A 21,217-nucleotide genomic window follows, 5' to 3' on the forward strand; every position below is an offset into this window, starting at 1 on the left:
GATCAATAAATTATTACGTGTGTAAACTGGGCTTACATTCCATCGAGAGAGAGAAAGTAAGCACAGGTATGAAAACCCGAGTTCCTTCTTGGTTCTCGTGGACTTGTCTTTTACCATTCATAAGAGAAAGAACTATCCTCCGTGTACCTCTCCTTCATTGATAAGATCCATAATTTTAACTGAGGTACAGAGTACGTGTCACGCGTTGTGTCACGTACTGAATACTTGCTGATATCAGAAGCAGCATAATCAATAGCCCTATCATAAATGTGCTGATTTGAATCCCCGTAACTTGCGTCATACATACTAAACAACAAGATTTGATTCAGTGTCGACGAGAAGGAATGCGGCATGAGCATAGTTGGCATACGCTCCTACTAAAACATTACTATAATAAGGAGCAGAAAAAGTGATGGGAATGAACATAAAAGTTTTATGTTTGTCTCTCCTGTCCACGAGAAACTCATAATTAGTATAGAAATGGTGATGTTTGCGGTTGTTTGCATCAACACAAAAAAACACTACCATGAGTAGAGGGAGGATTACTAATTACACAACTATGAAAAGTTAATTTAATTTCTCCGAATCCCTCGAAATGTTACCACTTCTCCTGGGGTAGTCACTAACGGGACTTAAGCTCCAGGGTGCCACCGTCGACAAAGCGGTGGTTTACCTAGGGAATAAGTGCAAGACTAAATGTCTGGCTTATGTAGCCATTTCGCTAGTTCAGACTTTGACGGGTTTATTAATTACCGACCTAGGTCCACGTGTGCTTTTAACTCATGGCCAATTTAACCCCGGAGATATTGAGGCAATGGCATTGATGGCAATGGGTGGTTCGCTAATTTGACTATCACCAAACTGAACAAGAAAATCTAACGCTTGACTTGCGAGTCTCATCCTCCGTCTGAAATTCTCACAACCAGCGATGTGTTATCGGTTGTCAGTCTCAGGAGGAATACCTCACTAGTTGCCACCCACAGATCTCGATGCCCTTTGGATATGTTGGAGCACCCCATGAGTGAACAACAACCCCCAAGTGGTTTGATATCATGGCCACATTTGCGCCCACCACACCCACTTAAAGGCATCAAAAACATGAAAATCGCCATCTTCAAACGCTTGCCAAAAATTCAAATTTGGCCGCAATTTGAAAATTTTGCACCAGCATACTCCCAGAAAGTTGTTTTATAATATCCGACACCAAAATATTTTTTTAATTTTTTGAATATTTTCGAAAATTTCCTGACCAGGGGTACGTCTTCGAAAAAATAAAAATTTCAAAAAATTTGAGTTTAATATTGGATATGATAACACAACTATCTGGGAGTATAATGGTGCAATGTTTTCAAAATCCTATAGAAATTGGATTTTTGGCGAGGGTTTTATTGAGTGAAAACAGGGCTTTTTTCGTGTTTCGTGTTTCGTGTTTCGTGATAACACATCGCTGGTTGTGAGAATTTCAGACGGAGGATGAGACTCGCAAGTCAAGCGTTAGATTTTCTTGTTCAGTTTGGTGATAGTCAAATTAGCGAAAACAAATTTTTGCGAATGTGGTAAAAAATATAATCGAAGTGCCAAAGTTAATGTCACGCTGGGCGAAAATAGAAAAATGCAAAAATTATGTATGCAAATTGGCGAATAATAAATTTCGCCCTTTAAATGTGTGCATATGGAACAATTGGAAAAACAATCAAACTTGTTGAAAAATGCCCGTATTACATATCAAAATTTTCAGAAATTCATGGAGATGACGAATATGAAGTTCAATTCCGAAAATATTGATTATTAAGGAAGTTCGCACTTACCATACATGGGCCGGCATATTTTCCCATTTTGGATGGTAAAACCCGTTTATCCCGGTTTATCCCACTTTTTTCCACCTACCGTGGTAAAAAATATGTAGTGGAAAAACGAAACCCTGGATCCACATTTTGTCCAAAAGTGTCATTGCCATTATGCACATATTCTTGCCAAAAGGTTTATATTTTAAAACATTTCGCAAACATAAATATTTGTAAGTAGGAAGGATATAAAGTGAGTGACTTTGCTTCCATCAAGTGTAATTTTTTTGACAAAAGGTTTTTCGCCAACCTGACCGTCTCCCGAATTTATTACTGCCGCGGCTAAAAAATGACCTAAAAATATGGCCATGATTTTTTAACCTTATGATAAAGTGTAAGACAGACAAAAAAAGTTTTAAATTCGGAACAAATGAGTACATTTAAAACGTATTTATTAAGTTGTTAAGTAAGTTTCTTATATATCAAACAAAATTAATTTTAAATTACGTTTTCAAAATAGATACACGTTTAGATTGAAATAAACGAAACATATTTAAAGCAATATTAATAACATGTCACTTATCAGTCATGTAAAAAATCTACAGACTCAAATTCAGTTAATTTACTGGTTAAGTAATTTACGTTAATGCATTAGCAAAACTCATTTTAAAGTATATTTTTTAAAATGAGTTATAATTTACAGTTGCATTTCATGCAAAATATTCAACTTCAACTTTACTTATTAAATTAACATCTACAAATACAGTAAGCAAAAGAATAAATCGTACCTTTACGTATTTTTAATTGCCATATGAAATCATGCCCTTAGAGCTTCGGTGCTCTGCACGCTGTTGTATAAACTCATAGGCGAATAATTCCTCGTCGCCGATTTTTAAGGTCACCGCACGGTCAAAGGTCAGAATTTTTCCAGTAATTCAAAATGAGAGGCCAGAATGAAAACTTCATGGATAATTTTTTTTGGACTTACTAGGTATACTATTTAGGTGGGTGGAGAGTTCAGATATCCTACTATATGCAAATATTGCACACTATATCGGTATGAAACAATATGCAAAAATTTCCGTGTTAAAATCACTTTTGAAAAAGTAATGACGATTTTAGTGACGCAAGTCTAGGAATTTTCTCAATGCTTTTAGCAAAGGTGAAATTTTTGCTTTTGACCTTTACGGATTATACTCTCTCTCCACCTCTGATGAAGACATTGTTTCGCTACGGTTCTAATCATTGTCCAAAACAGCTGTCCAAAATGCACAAAAAGTGTCCAAAATAGGAAATGGACCAAAATGTCCAAAGTGACCAAATTTCTTTGTTCCATTTTCTTAGAAAATTAGATTTCTTCTTTCCATTTTCTTTTTCCTTTCTTCGAGCCAGATATATTTTATTCTCCTTGTTAAGTCGTTTTGAGCATTTGTATAGTATTATTTGGAATTTTTTTTGCTTAAATCTGTTTCTTATGAGATATTACGAAATTTTCCAAATAATGCTACCTACTACTGCCATAAGTTTTGACCACTAAACAAATTAATGTAGCGGACTCAGTTTAGTGAATTTTAAAAAACGAACGATATCATGAGAAAGCCTATTAAATTCCCTACAAAATATACCGGGCACTTTCCAAAATTTCCTCCTTTCGAAGCTACAATAGCCCAAAGTCTAGATATCCACATCTCACTCGCGGTACGCACTCATTCCAAGGAATATTAGTCTCATTTCTAAGCGACAGATTTTTTCTCGGATTCCAAACTTGTGTGGTGTTTAGCACATGTATCTAGCTTCAGTTTGGACCACATATCGTATTCCAGAAGGTTGAGGTTCGGCGACAGTGCATTTTATTCTTGATCCGAAATGGAGTAAGAAATTTTGGAATTTTACCCCATTTTTACTATTTTGGCCTTATCAGCAGGTCCTGAGCCCTGCTCGAATACTTAGCAGCTATTTTTTAATAGAGTGTGGTCCAGTGGTTCTTCTATTCGCTCGATAACTTCAAAAAATACTTTTTGACAAGAAATTTCACCCCCAGAGGAAGACAATTCACTTTTTTGACCAAATCCAATCTACGCCGAATAAAAAAATCACAGAATCTGGATGGTGGGTCCGACTAATATTTTAAAAAATTTTATGAATAATATGGACTGGTGGGGTGTGGACGAAGTGCTTTTGCTAATTTTATATGACCTCTATTGTGAAAGTTTACTTATCTTTGAAAAATACTTATTTCCATTTTTCAAGCGCGTACCGCATGATCAGTGCGCGGCTTTCAAGGGTCCTATTTTTACTTGGCGTGAAGTTAGCAAGTGTTTCTTTTCACATCTTAAAAACATAAGTCCAAGGTCGAGTTTAGGGGCCTGGGACGTAGTTTTACTTGGACCGTTCATTTGTAGGGACATTTTTCTTAGGATCCGGCGTGAATTCAGCCGAGTTCAGGTTTTGTGCGCCTTCGTGATTTTTTGTGACCTTTTTGACCGTTCCCTTCAACTCGGTTTTCGGTTATCAACACTGCCAATGTTAGTGGATCATTTTATGGTATGGTCGACCATCTTGCAATTAGTTCCGATTTTTAATGATCTATTGAAAAATGCCGAATTTTTATGTTTGCAAAAATGTTTCTGAAAAATTGCAACACGTCGATTTGTCCGATCTGTCATTTTAGCACCTTGTATCACAAAAAATTTCGGAAGATGGTTTCTGATAGACAATTGCATGGGGAATTCAATAAAAAATAGTACAACTGGCTAACGTAACTGCTACTGATGTTTTTTGCGCGCGGAATGCTTGAGACAGAATATATGGCAGTAGTAGGTATATTACACTATGCTAATAATATGAATGCTATATATTCGATGTTTATATGTTTTTGTATATTTCAATTCTTTGAATTTCGCCACGGTCACGATTTTAGCCAGGGTTCGGAAAACCCCGGGGTTTTTCTAGAAAAACCCAACCCCGCGGGTTTTTCCGGGGTTTTTGGGGTTTTTGTGGGTTTTTGGGTTTTTGTGGGTTTTTGTGGGTTTTTGTAGATTTTGGGGCAGGTTGAACCAAAATTCTTTAAATTATATATTAGATAAAAAGTAATTTAATATACGATTTTGACATGCAATTTTAAGCGTAATCATTGAGTTGGACTGTTAAATCGAAAATTCATATTTCGCATGCAAACTTGGAAATATGCAATAAAACTTGGAAATTCAAGTCGCACATGAAAATTCTCAAAATTTCATGATGAATCCGTCAATTTAATTAGCATTGATCTAAATTGTTGTTTAAAAGATTTTGTTTCAATCTACCCCAAAATCTTACAAAAACCCCGGAAAAACCCACTAAAACCCACAAAAACCCGCAAAAACCCCATTAAGCATTAGGGTTTTTCCGGAGATTTGATACCCCAAAAACCCACAAAAGCCCCAAAAACCCCAACCCACAAAAACCCGGGGTAGCGAACCCTGATTTTAGCCCTCAAAACTGTCCATGGCGAAAAATTCCTGTGGGCGTCAAAAAAATCGTACACGGTCGTATGATAGCTCATTTTTTTCGTGAAGCCTTGCCGCATTCAATAAAAAATGTTGCTAAGTCCAAAAAAAATTATCAATGAAGTTTTCATTCTGGCCTCTCATTTTGAATTACTGGAAAAATTCTGACCTTTGACCGTGCGGTGACCTTAAAAATCGGCGACGAGGAATTATTCGCCTATGAGTTTATACAACAGCGTGCAGAGCACCGAAGCTCTAAGGGCATGATTTCATATCGCAATTAAAAATACGTATAGGTACGATTTATTCTTTTGCGTACTGTACGTACCAATTCGTTAATTACGAATGTGCAAATTTACTTGGAATTTTATTTTGAAATTCGGACTTATCAGATACAACTGATAAGTCAATCGGATTTTACAAAAGTGTAAATTCTGCAAAGCGCCGTCCGCATAAATTATGTAGCGCAAAAGTTTCGATTCTTTAGGTCCTTGCCCCCTCCCCCCTCGCGTTACATAATTTCTGTCCGACCCCCACCCACGATTTATTTAAGAATGAATTTCTTCTCGATCTAGTAAAGCCTCCATTTCTGCATAAAAGGGTTGTCCGCGTTTGGAAAAAAATTCAAAATCCGGCCAAACCTGGCATCAATTTTCCCCTTCTCGTCTTCCTCATCGCTCGAACTGTCCGGTTCTACCCACCCCGAAATGTAGAATCTCCTTACACTTTGACAAATTTCAGTCCGGGCAGGAAAAAAGGACTGGAAACAATGCGTCCAGGCCCCATGCCACTCAGCGAACCCGAGTGATTCCAGCTTTGGAAATGTTTCCGAATAATTTATACTTCCCGACTCGAAAGTAACCTCAACTTCGCAGCTGCCCAAACAAGTGAATCGTTTTAAGTTCGGAAAATTTGGAAGTTTCCAAACGCTCCTGCAAGACAACCCTTCCAATCCGAGGGCGAGATATTCCAAAGTGTGGCGATGTTTGCAGAGAACTTGGTACAAAACGGGGGCCACGTCGATGTCGACTTGGTCGTCCCAGTAGTGGCCGCGTGGGTTGAAGGCGGCTTCGATGTGTAAGTACTTCAGGGGGTGGGTCAGATTTAGTAGGAAGGTGCAGTGGGAGCCAGGCACGTCCTTCGTGATCCGTAACGTGGACAAGAATCTGTAAGTGGGAGAATGTATGCATGTGGTGTTCATATTTTAGAGTATGTATACCTACATGTTGTACCTGTTCACTATCATTCATGTGACTGATTATGATAGTGAATGAAAATGAAAATGAATTTCCTGGGATTTGAATGACAATGAGTGAAAGATTCAGTCATTTCCGATGAGTAACTGTGAATGGAAGGATTTATCATTCAGGGTGAAAAATGAAAGGAGTAAGAAATCCTTGCATTCGCAGTCGCTTTTCCGAAATGAATATTTCATTCATTATCATTCAAATCACAACAAATTCATTTTCATTTACTATCATTCACTATTTATCATAATCAGTCACATGAATGAAAGTGAACAGGTACATATAACGACCCCTAAACAAAGTTGCATCCAACTCACCTTGGAGACGAATTCTTATCAGGAAACACAAACGGAAGAAAGGCGGCACCAACGCTTAGATCCTTAATGTTTGGAAAAGCCGGCAAAATTTGTCCTACTCTGACCGGCGACACTGCAAATTCTTCTGCCGCACGAAACGAAATGTCCAGTTTTTTCACCTTGTTGAATTTGTTCCCGCCACAAAATACTATTCGAGGGTCGTCCCCTTTAACGAAATCTTGACTAATACTCATCTTAATCGCGACTTGGACCAAGTCGGAGGAGCATGAGAGGAGAATATTTTCCAAAAGTTGGAACACAAAGGGCCACGCGATATGTCCCCTTATGTCCAAGTTTTGCACGGAGAGATACTTGGTGAAAAAGTGGACGTTATCCAGGTAAACTTCACTCTTCTCGTAGCCATCTAGCGGCTCGTTTTTGTCGGTACAAATTTCCTCCTCGTCCATGTCAATGGCCACGTGGTGCAGGATTCCAAAAGAGGCCATTTCCCTCTGAAACTTTGCATTTCGAGCGATTTCCTTCTGATCGAAGTAGCATTGAAAACGAATAATACTTTTCTTTCGGAGGATCGGTTTGGCCGAGACGTTCCACGTTCGGGAGACGAGGCGACAGTTTTTCACGTCGCGGAGGGGAAGCCAGGAACAGATGGGGGTTATTACCTGAAATTAATATATAAATTGACATACATATGAATTGTAAATATACTACTGTCCATGTAACCGCCTAGCACCGTTTTGGAGTAATGAAAAGATTTGACGGTTAAGAGTACATAAGTCAAAAGTCTTGACTTATGTACTTAGGTTTTGACTCAAAACCTAAAGTGAGGACTTGATGTAGCCCGATTCAGGCCAATTTGTTGTTATCACTCAATCCCACTTCTTTACATGAAACCTTATCTTAAACGCATTTCAAAAAGTTTAGGTTTTACAGGTTAAATTCACATTATTGCATTAATAACAGTTGGCAACAGCGGCGTAGCCAGGATTGTGCCTTGGGGGGGGGGCCCAGCCAAAAAATATTTATATTAACCTTTTTAGGCTTAAAATTTCAACGTTCACTCACTCACACCATTATAACACGGAGTATCAAAGGGTATAGATACATAGGGAAGTGCGCCTAGCGGATAAGACTGGTCAAAAAACGGCATGTGGCTCCGCACGCGGATTTAAAAACAAAATTGTTTATTGAATTTTTAGATAAACTTATGCTGACTTAAAAAATCATCATGTATTACTTTAAACAATACCTACAACTTGGTTTTAGGTCGAATTCAACGTGGACACTTTGCATAATATTTTTCAATATGCTCGAAACTAAATTCATTTGGATGATCAGAATCGAATTTATCTGAATTATCAAATGGCCAATCTTATGTTCAGTCAAGGGTAAGGAAGTGTGATATAACTTCAAATGAAAAGTGACAAGCAATTTTCCCAAAAAAATTGGGGATTTGTCAGAAAAGAAATGACCCTGAATTATTCACTATAAATGACCCCAGTGACCAAAATACGTACGCAAAAAACTGGATCAAATGAATTTTAAAATCCATGATCATTGGTAATCATCTTCAGCAGAAAATTATTTTTTGGCTGGACGCTACTCGCTGTCAATAAGTCAAAATTCCAAAAAATTGCTAAAAAGTTAAACATCTTTGCTTTTTTTGCCCAGAGGAAAATACCCAAAAATTTCCCGGATGTCGTCACATTGAAAAAGTAGGGACAGATTTTGAAAGCTAATATCCTAGTGAATCAGGAATACCGAATGGATGGACTGGATTCAACAGAATGTGGTAGCAAGCTAGCTCCAGGTGGGTGAGAAAATTTTTTTGTGAGTCTTCAAGAACAAAGTGGTTGTGGAAGCCACACACGAACCCGAACACACTGTGGTTGAGGGTGATTGTAGGGTAGGGTCACTTGTTTATTATCGTAAATTTTTAGTAAACCCAGTCTGCTATTTTTCCAGATATCCACATTTTTGTGCCAGTCTGATCCGCTACGCTCACTTCCCTAGTTTACATATCTACATACATACATACGTACATATTTTAGCTTTTAGTGTCAAAAACCACTAACTTTAGCGCGCCATATACATATAATGCCTGACCTATAAATTCCTCAAACATTTATTATATCTGTAGTACTTATGTAAATCGTGTGTATTTAATTCATCCCAGTGGTTTTTTGATGACAAAAAATCGGACCACACACTAACGAGGGTCTGTAAATTTGGGTTAAAGTGTGGTGGTACCAAGTGGCCTCAACGCAAAGTGTAACACCTATAAATGTAGCAAATGGTGGTAGCCAGTTATAAATTCAACCTTGTTTTCCTTGGATAGTCTTTTGCAATCAAAGAAAAATTATATAAAAAATCCTGGCAACATCAAGGGTTTATTGACAAAATTTTAGAGATCACTCAAAGATCACACCAGTTTCAACTTGAGAAAAATTATCCAAAAGTCTTCAACAGACAGCTTAAGGCATGATTAGAATAATTGGTCCAAAGATTAAGGACTTACATGGGTGTAAATTTATTCCGCAAAACCACTCATTAAGAGCTTTGGGCCTTGTGCAAAAGAAGGTACTAAAACCTTCGCACCAAGGCGGAAAGGCTGTTAAAATTCTAACGCTAATGCCAAAAAATCAGCCAGGACATTTCTTAATCTGTCCAAAAACCGCTAATTTTAGGGTTGCTGCGAAAAGTCGGATTGGTGGCCGAAAATGGAGAAAGATAAATCCTTCGAAGCAAAATCTAGTCGCTATGGTTTCCACGTACAACTTGCCGAAGCTTTTATAATATTCTACTTACCTGGTCGTAAAACCCAGGACATTATGCGCGGAACCATTTATTCCTGGACACACCTTATATCAAAAATTGTACCAGCGTAGCGTTATGTTAAAAAATGGGTTTTGTAATACCTGCAGTTTCGAAAAAAACGTTTGCTTTGCAGTGAAAAATGTTACCAGATTGAATTTATACCCTTGACATATCTCTAATAAAAACTTTGGCGACGTAGCTTAAAATATTTTTGATTAAAAACAGGTCCCCAACATTTTAATTATCTAAAAATTAAACGACGAATGAAATACGCAAGCCTCAAATTAAAAACCGGTATCCAGATTTGTCTTCGCGTCCTTAGTATCGTAAAATAGCATAGAAATCAAAAACGAAGTATCAAGCTTCATAAAAACCGTGAGCTTATAATGCGGAGACCTGAAGTGATTTTCCCCGATTTTGACATGACAAATTTTCAATATTTCGTGCACAGAAATAATTGGGGATATCTTTTCGCATTTTTTTTGGATGCGTATATTTTTCCCTTTGCCTGAATTTTTACCCTAAATCAGGATTTTTCAAAACGCTGGAAGTTTTCCAATTTTAACCAGATTAAAAACAAGTACTTTACTAAAAACCTTTAAAATTTAAAACTTGCATGCCACTCTGGGAGTTTGAAAAATGCAAACATTGTCAAACTTATTAACATTACAAGTTTTTGAAAAGTAATTTTTCTTCTTATTTTTTTAAATTTCTGAAATCATTTTAAAATTAAAACATTTATAGCATTTTGAATGATTCTACATAGTTTTGGCTATAAATTCCGTCACAAGGGAAACTCCACGAAAATGCAAAAATGTAGATATTTTTTTTGAACGACAACAATTTAAAATTTATCCGATTAAAATCGGATAAAGACATTTGGTGCTTGCGCATTGTCAGTGCAGTTATGCGACTATCGGAAAATCTCTTAGCTTTCATAACTTATTTTGCGATACAAAAAATACTAAGGATTCGAGGTAATAACGAATCCTCGCAATTTGATACATAACTTCATACGTAACCTATTTTTTAATTTTTTAATTTTTGCAATTTTTTGCAATTTTTTTATTATTTTTTTTATTTTCTCGGGCTCTGGGGGGGGCTCAAGCCCCCCTAGCCCCCCCCTTGGCTACGCCGCTGGTTGGCAACAAATTTCAAATCGATACGAGGATTTAAAAAAATCGGTGTGGGATACCCCATAGGTTCGTCCACGTGAAATTTTACTTTATATCCTTTCCTTAGAAACTATTAACAAATTTCAACCTTTTACGATAATTTTGAAGTTTTTGTGCATAATACCCCACCCACCTATTTGACCCCCACCGGTCAACCACTTGACCCATTTCGCCCATCTTGGAACTTAACATCTCATTTTACACATACTAGTTGTGTGCATGATTTCAAGTCTACCGGATTAGTTTTATGACAGTTATCGCAACCGGACAGACAGACGGACATGACGGGTACATAAGCCTTGACTCGGGCTAAAAACTCAAGTACCACACAGAACTGAGAGCATTATTTTTGAAAAATTAGCTCTTTTAATCTCTAATATTTTTTTATATGTATGTAAGGGAAAAGGCGTGACATAAATACTTATGAGACATGTTAAAGGCAAAGGGTGGTGAGATCTATAAAGTCGCGATTTTTACATTACATAGTGTTTGAACGCTCCTTCATGTTCTCCATGCTTGATAAAAGCTCTAAATACATAACCATGACCGTAAAACTAAAGCACTATAGTTCCTCAGTGGGTGACTTTTCAAAGTATTTTGAGCGTATGTTTTGTATACATGAACTTAAATATTACGGGGTTCTGCTACATACATATGTACAGTGTACATTGTACACAGATATAATTACAACTTACATCTTCAATAAGCAAGGGGTCCGAAGTGGGGCCTGATTACTGAACGGATTCCTTCCTTTTTGACATGTTTTCAAAGCGTTATTATTAACGAGGAAATTACCTGACAATTAAAATATACACGATTAAGGCTACTCAAGTGTTATTTATTTCCCGGAACAAATAATTTAAATTTAATTATAAAATTTTTTTTCAATTATTAAAAATTTGAAATGATTGCGTATGTAATAGGATTACATAAATATTGTTTTAAGAGTCGAGTCAAATTAGTTAAATAAATTTATCATGCAACAGTTACTTAATTATGCACTTCGTCTTACCTGCACCGTGGTTTATTTATTTTCGTCAGACCCAATAACCCCCTGTCATTTACAGGTTTGTCGCTTTAGTTACGATTAACAGAAGTAAAAACATTGTTCTCAGAATATTTAGATATATATAGGATTATTTATTATACTCACAGTTCTCTTAAGTTAAAAGAAAGTTTAAACGTTAAACGTCAAGTTTTGATGTTGTCAAATTTAAGTATTTTAAAGAGAATTTTTGCAGGAGTAAATGTTTCTGTAAAATTAACCGTTGGTGTAAATATATAAATCCTTCGTAGTGTACATATGTAGACAGATGTATGTTGTTTTGTTAAAATGGAGGGTGAAAGTACATAAAGAGATCTTTCATCATTTTACACAAAGTGAACAATAGGGTCCCGAATTGGGGCAGATTTTGACAATAGGGGACGTCCATGTATTCCGTCCTAAAAAAAGTTTGCACAACCTACCCCTTTAAATTCTTTTCCTGCTCATGTTACACAAGCTTGAGGAGTGAGATAGGTTTAGGCTCTCCAAATCACACAGCCTCCTTTTTGATGACGTAATATATGGACGATCCCATATATTGAGACTCAAATAATACATATCCACAGGGACAGGAGGAAAATGCGGTATTCATTTCTGGAAAAATTAGTGTATATTCGCCGATATAAATTAAGCACAGAATTGTATCCAAAATGAGTGAATTTTATTTTCGTCAAATGTGATTAGCTATTTTTTGGCGAAACATTTTCGCGAAATATTTTTTTCGCCGAAAGGGCGTATTCCATATATACATATGTATGTATCAGCTGCGGTAAATTAACTATTAAATTTCGCCATGCTCCCCCTGATCTAAAAATGTGGGCATGGTTCTTTATTTAAAAAATTTAAAACAGACATAACAATTTAAATTCGTAACAAAGGAATGAAAAAGATGTTTATTAACTTGCTAAATAAATATTAGCAAGACTAACTTCAAATTACGTTTTTAGGATAAACAAATTATAATTTAAATTTGAAAATTTCAAATTGAAACATATGTATAATTACTAGTTTAATTATGTATCAACTAAATCTTAACTAAATGAAATAACACTTATCGGTCCTGATATGATCGGTTCTGTAAAATCTACTGAAAACGAATTCAATTAATCACAAATGTGTCCCATCTTTACCAAATAACTCCTCAATTCATTCATAAAACGGTTGTCCACATTCGGAAACAATTTCAAAATCCTCCCAAACCTGGCGTCAATCTTCCCCTCGGCAAATTTCACAAACATATCGGCCAAATTATCCGGTTGAACCTTATCCAAAATCTCAAAGTTCGTCACACTTTTACAAACTCTTGCCTCCTCAGGAAAAAACGACTCGAAACAACGCGTCCAATTCCCATCCCACGGTGAGAAACTTAATGATTGCAGGTTTGGAAATGTTTCCGAGTAATTTAAAATATCCGAGCCATCAAAAGAAACTTCACAATCGTAATATTTCTGGGCACCCAACCCCTCCATAAAATTGAGGCGTTTCAGATTCGGAAAACTTGGAAATTTCCAGACACAACCGGCCCGCAATTTATCCAATAGTAGGTCAAGGTATTCCAAAGTGTGGCGATTTTTGGAGAGGACTTCATACAAACATTGAGAAACCTCGATGTCGACGCCATCCTCCCAGTCGGGGTCGCGTGGGTCACTGGCGGACTTGATGTATAAATGCTTCAAGGGTTGGGTTAGATTTAGCAAGGCGTTGCATTGGGAACCTGACATGCCATTTGTGACACATAACTTGGACAAGAATCTGGAAGCAGAGGCAGCACTCTTAAAAATATGTAATGGGAATTTACTTTAGAAAAGTAAATTAGGAGCCAGGATTAAGGCTCCAAAACAATAATCGATAACTTATTTTCGAATGTGATCATATCGATTTTTTCATTTTTACATTTTAGAAAAATTTAAAACCGGTTTAAACCTAGCACGCATGACTTATCTGTATTATGCGCATGACAAAATTAAGCACAATCGTAAAAAATAAACATTTTGCAATGGATTTGAAAAAAACTACTCAAATTTGGTAAATCTTTCAGTGAAAATTTAATATGAACAGAGCAAAGATTACGCCTGAAAAGTCCGTCCTACATACTAGGCTTAAATCGCAAACCCAGGGTTCGGAAAAACCCATGGGTTTTAATGGGTTTTACCATGTTAATTGGGTTTTATTTGGGTTTTAATGGGTTTTATTTGGTTTGAATTAGTTTTAAGTAATAACTTAACAAAAATAATTCGGAATTTGTATCTATTCGGAAATTATTTTTATTTTATAACACTTGGAATCTGTGATGCTGAAGGATGGAGTCAATTGTTGATTTGTTCCGAATTTTCGTATATTAGTACAGTAATGAAATACGCTGCTTTAGAATGAATTGAGATAACGTCTTCTAACGTACAGGAGATGTATTTAACTTTTAGAATGTAGTTTTAAGGTAAAATTCATTTAAAACCCAATAAAACTCATTAAAATCCTAATAAAACCCACTTAACATGCAAAACCCAGTGGGTTTTATCAATTTACAACCCATTAAAACCCAATAAAACCCAACCCATTAAAACCCAGGTCGGAATACCCTGCGCAAACCCGTAATTCATAATTTAAAAATAAAGTTTTTAAATGCCTCAGTACAGAGGTCAACGCCGCCGATCATACGCCGCCGCGCCGCCAGGCGCCGAACCGTTTTGACGCGCCGCCGCCGCCGTGAAAATCTGGTCGGCGCGCCGGCGCCAATATTCGGCCGCCGATTTACATTTAAATCTGATGATTTTTTAAATTTACATACTGAATTTTTCAATGTTTTTTTTAATCTTTTTTAAAATTTTAACAGTTTTTTAATTTTGAAAATTGATATTTTAAAAATTTTCGTATTGAAATTTACCAGATCACATTTACTATATCATCAAATTCAAGTTGACTACTTCACGTTCCAGCCAAGAAATATGGGCAAAGACTTATTACCTAGATGGTTTAAACACCTTAAATAAAGATCATCATAGAATTATGTAAGAAATGTTACGACCAACTGCGTGAAATGAAAAAGCCGTGATCTTTGAAACAGTTTTAATGAGCACCTCAAATGGTCAAAATTTGACCTTCAAATATAACGTTCAATTTTTCTCTAAATCTAAAACTTGTCTAAAGTGCATGAAGAAACAGTTAATGAAAAGATTCTCCAAGAAATATTGCAGATTTTAGATTATTAGGAATACTAATTTAGCCTGTCCTTCCTATTTAGCATGTATACGTTTAGTAATTTATGTAGGCACCGCCGAAGATATTTGATCACCGCGGCGTTGACCTCTGCCTCAGTACACCTAAGAAATATGAATCCAACTTAGAGGCCGTTCATAAATTACTAACCTTGGAGATGGACTCCCCTCAACAAACAGAACTGGGAGCAGGGATCCGGTAACTCTCAATTCGACAATGTTTGGGAAAGCGGCCAAAATTTGTGGTACGGAAGTGTAGTGGACCCCCGGTACCCTGGGTGGCACAATTCGCCAAAATAGCGTGGCAAATGTCAGTGTCAGCTTTTTTACGGTATTGAATATCTTCCCGCCACAAAATCCTGCTCGGGAGTCGCCTTCTTTAAGTGAATCCTCAAAAATATGCAGATCTAATTCGACCAAGGTGTGGGCAGAATAGAGTAATACCTGTTCAAAAAAGGTAAAATTTTTGAAATGAATGAATATCGAGTAAATATTTGTTCATTTCCAGAAAACAATGAATAGTTTTAATCCTTTAGTATTATTCATTCATCTACAAACCAACTCGTTTTTTGTCCCAAATTCGTTTTGTTAATACATATTATATACATAAATAATAAACACAGAGGGAAAAACGAATAATGGATGAAACTATTCATTTTTTCTGGAACATGTATGTATCCATGAAATGAACAAATATTTCTTCAATATTCATTCATTAAAAATTTTGAAAAAAATATGCATTCAATCATGAATGCATTTTTGCCTCATTTCATTCATGAATTGAGGAAATAATGAATGAATAATTCAATGAATGTATGTATGAATGAATGAACATCAACAGGTATGAATTGAAGTGTACCAACCTGTTCCAAAAATTGGGGCATCCACACCGAATTAATTCCCAGCGATATGCCCAACCTTTGCACGGAGAGGTACTTTGTGAAAAAGTGGACATTGTCGAGATAAGGTTCGCTCCCCAAGTCAAGGTTGGCAATGTTCCACGTGTCGATGTCCACGTGGTGGAGGGGTCGTCCGAAAGCGGTCATTTCTCGCTTGAACTTTGCATTTCGAGCGATTTCCTTTGTATTGAAGTCGCATTCGAGTTTGATAACACTTTTCTGCTTGAGGATCGGTTTGGCAGAGATGTTCCAACTTCGGGAGACGAGGCGACAGTTTTTCACGTCGTGGAGGGGCAGCCAGGAACAGATGAAGGGAGTAACCTGAAATTTGTTAAGTTGAATAAATTGGGGACAAGTAGTGACCCGGCACATCTGTTCAGTTTCATTCATTTGACTGATCATGATAGTGGACGAAAATAAATTTCTTTTGATTTGATTGAAAATGACTGAAGGATCCTGTCACTTAAAATGAATTACATACGTGATTTTTCACCCTATACATGGGGCGAAGTAAGAAATGAAGTCCGATGAAGTGAAGTGAAGTGAAATGAATTTGAACGAAAATTACCGAGTGTAAATGATAAACTTCAGTCGAGATGACTGACTTTTGAATCAAAACTAATTTGTTGAACAGGTATAATTCTTGGAGGTACATATGTATCATGATCTACTAATGATTTGAGATCAAAATGGAGGTCGCAATTTAATTCGGGGCTAAATTTCAGTTCAACTTAATGCACGTATTTGTCAAATTTAACAGTTGCTGACCTACATATGTATTGATGACCTTCGCTATTAAACTGGAGCTTTTTGTGACCTTTTGTGACCTTTTCGGTTAAAATGAACATTAAAGTACTTAATTATAACGCACTATGGTTCCTCACAGGGTGAGGATTTATCTTCTAATTATTTAGAGTGCATGTATGTTCAGTACATACAGTATGTACATACATATGTACCTATGAACATAAAAATTACGGGATTCTGCTACATTTTTATGTATGTCGGACTTACATCTTCGTTTAGGGAGGGAAGAATTTGGTCACAAGTGGGCCCTGATTTTTCCACGAATTTCTTCCTTCGTGGCATGTTTTCAAAACGTTTTTTTTCGAGGAAATTACCTAAAAACGAAAATCTTGTACAACAAATTATGTTCCTGGAATTTTACTTAGCACCGTTTTACCCGTGCCAAGTTGCGTTCCTCAAGATTTCGCTTGTAAGAAGTTGTTTTACAACTTCCGGTGTTGTCCCTATCTTATAAATTGCTATCTGAAAAATTTAAAAGAAATTGCTTATTGTGATGTATATTGTGAAAATAATGAATTAATGATTACTGTGAAATATGATGGACTTACGAATAATTTTTAAATACTTTGAAGGGATTAATTTAAATGTTTTAAGCAAAATTTAAACAGTTTTTGAACTAACAAATATTACTGTAAGATTAACCGTTGCTGTATAAAAATAAATCCTGACTAGTTTACACAGCCTGTAGGTTTGTTAATAAATACAGAAGGATAAAGTCAGTGAAGGACTTTGTCTTCCTATATGAAGTCCTTCCCTCTATAAAGGTCTGCAATTGGGACATAGGGAACATCCATGTTGTACGTCATAAAAAATGTCAATTTTTATGTGAACCATCCACCCACCTCTTCCTTGTCCTACTCATGTTAAACTTAATACAAGAAACATAGGCGATCACCCACCTTTTTGCTGACGTAATAAATGTTCGTTCCCATATTGGGACTCGAGAGCAATAATACTGTCACGCGTATGTAGTAAATATTCACATGCAAAGTTCGTTTATACTCAGATATTAAGTACATACAGTAAATTTTACAGAGGTAGGGAAGATACTATTTGTAAATGCAGAATACTACTTGTATTTGGTAAATATTTCAATTTTTATTTTGTAATTTTTAACACAATTTACACAATATGAATCACTGTTTAATTATGATTAAATTTGATTAAAATCGTTTCATCTCAACTTTTACTTCTTGCATCCCGAACCATTGATAAACTAGAAAATATAAATTGCAGACAGTTATTTTTCTATGTAAATCCAGAGTAGCGTTAACCTGATAAAGAGTAAAGTTTACGCTGGCTTTATTACAGATTAATTAATTTAGAACTATGTATGTAGGAGCGTATTTGTTTTTCAAACGTGTAGTATTGTTGCTAAGAGTGCAAAATAAGTTGCAGCAACAATTCATTAATAAATCTTATCTTCATACCTGGAACACTTGAGGTATGGTAATTTTCTGATTTCTTCAATCGAATAACCTTCATCGTTTAGTCCATCTAACCCAACCCCAAGTCTACACCACCTACCCCTTTAAATTCCGTTGCTGCTCATGTTACATAAGCTAAGCTTGTCGAGTAAGATAGGTTCGGCATTTATAATTCCACCCCCACCCAAATCCACCCAAATCCACCCCCCAAATCCAACCCCACCCATACCCAAATCCAAATATTTTTTGACACTTCAGTTCACCTCCAGTCGAAGAGAACTCATTTTTTCGACCAAATCCAACTTATGCCCAACAAAAAAATCACAGAAGCACGATGGTGGATCCCATCAACGTTTTTGAAATTTTTGTGAATAGACTGGACCGGGGGGGTATGAACACGGTCGGCGCTTATCTTTCGGTTGAATGGTCCCTTTGAAGAAAAATATTGGCGACAAGGTTCAATTTTTGAGTAAATTTTGTCTCCTTGGGGGTGCCAGGTTGGACGGGTTTTGAAGTTTATCCCCTCCCCAAAGAGGCCATTTAATGGAAAGATAAGCGTCATATGACTCCTAATTTTTGGTTTGATTTGTTGATATAACTCGCTTTTCTGATGCAGTTGGACGAAAGGTTAAATTCTCAGGAGCTGATCATAAATTACTCACCTTGGAGATGGTCTCCCCTCCACGAACAGAAGTGGGAGCAGGGACCCGGTAGCACTGAGTTCCACAATGTTCGGGAAAGCGGCCAAAATTTTTGGTACGGTAGCGCAAGGTAGCACCGGTACCATGGGCGGCCAAAATACCGTTACAAATGTCAGTGCACTCTTAACAATTTCATTACCACAAAGTTTACCGGGCGGAGTATCTATGTGACTCTACTGCCGTGGTAACTTTTTATTTACCGTGCGGTAACTTTTTCAATAGCTACTGACCCGGGATTGATTCATTATAACGTGGTATTAAAAATAGTTTTGCTGAGTAACAACGAAAACTCTTTTGCAGTAATAAATAGTTACCACTGTGTAATGCTATTATTACTCCTTGGTGTATTTTTAATATAATTTGGTATTAATGTTATTACTGCCTTGGGGAATATTAATTATTATTGTGGTAATGATTTCACTAAATTTGGTAAATATTCGTAAGAAATAGTATATTAAATCATATTTTTATTTACGTCAAAATTATGCACAATATTTTTTAGTTAAAATTTCATAACTTGTATATTAAATTTAAAATTTACAATTCCTCCAGTAGTCCCAGGATATGCTCCAAAATGGCAAAATCTCAATAATTGCGTCAGCAAATGACTTCAAATCTCTGATGACTCCCTAAATAAACAAAAAACGATTTTAATTAATTAATCAATAAGCGATGTTTTAAAATAAACTCACACTTATAGCTCGACTCGACCAGTCACCAGTTTAGCAGCAAGCTTTGAAGTGACTAATAGTGAAATTTACATTTAAAAGATGAATCAGTAACACTTTGGCATTAATAAATTAATATATTAATTACAATTAATCTAATTACCTTTAAATTTACCTTTGAGAACCAGCATTTTAGCTCCGAAAGAATTCTAAACACGATCTATTTTTGTATTTTCTGGAGAGCAAGTCTTCGTGCTTCTTTTGTATGTTAAGGTGTGAGTGCGCGTTAACTTTATTATTGAGTTTGCAAAAAATATTTACCGGAGTAATAATAAAAATACACCGCATGGAAGTTTTAACTCATTACCCTATGACTAAAAGTTTTAATACGAGGCAGTATTAATCACGTTCCTCACTTCAGTGTTAAATTGACATAAGTTGGTAATTTTATGCTACCACTTTGGTTTTCTCGATAATACCAAACAGTAATAAATAAATTTTACGTATTATAATGAATTTTGGTAAACAATTTTATTACTGCCCCGGGAAAGTATATATTTACCAACCGTTCGGTAATAAACGAGTATGCATTATTATTACCGCAGTACTAAGAGTGTGTCAGCTTTTTCACGGTATTGAATATCTTCCCGCCACAAAATTCTGTGCGAGATTTGCCCTTTTTAATTGAATCACGAACAACATGTAAACCTATCTCGACTTCAGCCAAGTTGTGGGCAGGATTGAGGAGCACCTGTTCAAAAAAATAGGAATTCATTCAAAATTTGAAAATAAAGAGTTCTTCATTTTTATTTGTTCTACCCCAGAGTTCCGTAATTAGATGAATTTTACAATTACTACTAAAAATGAATAATGAATAAAATTATTCATTCATTCATGAATATGAAATTAATTAATATTTATTCATTCTTATTGAATATGAAATGAATAAATATTTGTTCAATATTAATTCATTCAATAATTTGAAAAGAATTACAGATATACACTTATTTATTATTCGGAAATATGTAAATATTGAATAATGAATGACTAATTTATAAATTCATTTTTACGAATGAATAAATATGAACAGGTATGAATTGAGCTCACCTGTGCCAAAAATTGAAACATCCACACTGAATGGATGTGTACCAGGGTTTTACCGTGGGGAAAATAGGGTGGGGAAAATGGGTGGGTAAAATGGGTTTTAGCCACCCACCCAAAAGCCCCGCAAGTGATGAAAATGGGGAAAACACTTTTTGGGGCAAAATGATTCACTTTTTCACCCCCACTTGAAAGATAAAGTTAACTGAAAAATTATAAAAAATATAGATAATTGCTGACTCTCTCTGTATTCCTTTCTTCGAAATTGTTTGCATTTACTTCCTCATGGGTAAGGTTATATTAGGTGGTTAATTCATATTCGCTATCACTATCAAGATCTAATGACAAAAGATAAATTGTTATCCTTTATGAGAGATTAAAATGAATGTAAATTGTTAGGATATTTCGTTTTTATCCAGAATTTACCCAGAGTGTATTTTTATTTTTACTAGACTGTCAATTTTCAACCTAATGAATTATTTAACGGTAAAATAAAAAATCGAGTGGTTTATTTAATAAACAATAACAACAG

At 35.8% G+C, this 21,217-nt stretch overlaps 2 protein-coding genes across 3 annotated transcripts; both read right to left on the reverse strand.

The window, feature by feature from the left end:
• Positions 1 to 5,829: 5,829 nt before the first annotated feature.
• LOC118436734 lies at positions 5,830 to 12,105 on the reverse strand. Its single transcript, XM_035855316.1, has 4 exons — positions 11,838 to 12,105; positions 11,521 to 11,620; positions 6,837 to 7,495; positions 5,830 to 6,438 (listed from the first exon to the last, which is right to left on the reverse strand). The coding sequence occupies exons 3-4, from the start codon at positions 7,319 to 7,321 to the stop codon at positions 5,844 to 5,846; spliced, it is 1,080 nt and encodes a 359-aa protein (XP_035711209.1). The 5' UTR covers positions 7,322 to 7,495; positions 11,521 to 11,620; positions 11,838 to 12,105; the 3' UTR covers positions 5,830 to 5,843.
• A 404-nt stretch (positions 12,106 to 12,509) lies between these two features.
• LOC118436864 lies at positions 12,510 to 17,467 on the reverse strand. 2 transcript variants are annotated; one of them, XM_035855501.1, is made up of 6 exons: positions 17,337 to 17,467; positions 17,165 to 17,250; positions 16,996 to 17,102; positions 15,946 to 16,302; positions 15,234 to 15,526; positions 12,510 to 13,622 (listed from the first exon to the last, which is right to left on the reverse strand). In XM_035855501.1, the coding sequence occupies exons 3-6, from the start codon at positions 17,068 to 17,070 to the stop codon at positions 12,974 to 12,976; spliced, it is 1,374 nt and encodes a 457-aa protein (XP_035711394.1). In that variant the 5' UTR covers positions 17,071 to 17,102; positions 17,165 to 17,250; positions 17,337 to 17,467; the 3' UTR covers positions 12,510 to 12,973. The 2 variants fall into 2 exon arrangements, with proteins under 2 accessions (XP_035711394.1, XP_035711395.1); XM_035855502.1 differs by lacking the exons at positions 17,165 to 17,250; positions 17,337 to 17,467 and having other exon boundaries at positions 16,996 to 17,150.
• Between the last annotated feature and the right edge of the window lie 3,750 nt (positions 17,468 to 21,217).

Source organism: Folsomia candida, unplaced genomic scaffold (assembly GCF_002217175.1).
Source record: "Folsomia candida strain VU population unplaced genomic scaffold, ASM221717v1 Fcan01_Sc010, whole genome shotgun sequence".
NCBI classification, from domain to species: Eukaryota; Metazoa; Arthropoda; class Collembola; order Entomobryomorpha; family Isotomidae; genus Folsomia; species Folsomia candida.

Bases quoted from the DNA above. Each gene is read 5' to 3' on its own strand.
- LOC118436864 (XM_035855501.1), bottom strand. From the start codon at position 17,070: ATGCCACGAAGGAAGAAATTCGTGGAAAAATCAGGGCCCACTTGTGAC. The intron at 15,527-15,945 runs GTTGGTACACTT...TTTTTTGAACAG, and splicing joins TGCCCCAATTTTTGGAACAG to GTATTACTCTATTCTGCCCA. The intron at 13,623-15,233 runs GTTAGTAATTTA...CTCTGCTTCCAG, and splicing joins GAGGGGAGTCCATCTCCAAG to ATTCTTGTCCAAGTTATGTG.
- LOC118436734 (XM_035855316.1), bottom strand. From the start codon at position 7,321: ATGGCCTCTTTTGGAATCCTGCACCACGTGGCCATTGACATGGACGAG. The intron at 6,439-6,836 runs GTGAGTTGGATG...TCCCACTTACAG, and splicing joins GATAAGAATTCGTCTCCAAG to ATTCTTGTCCACGTTACGGA.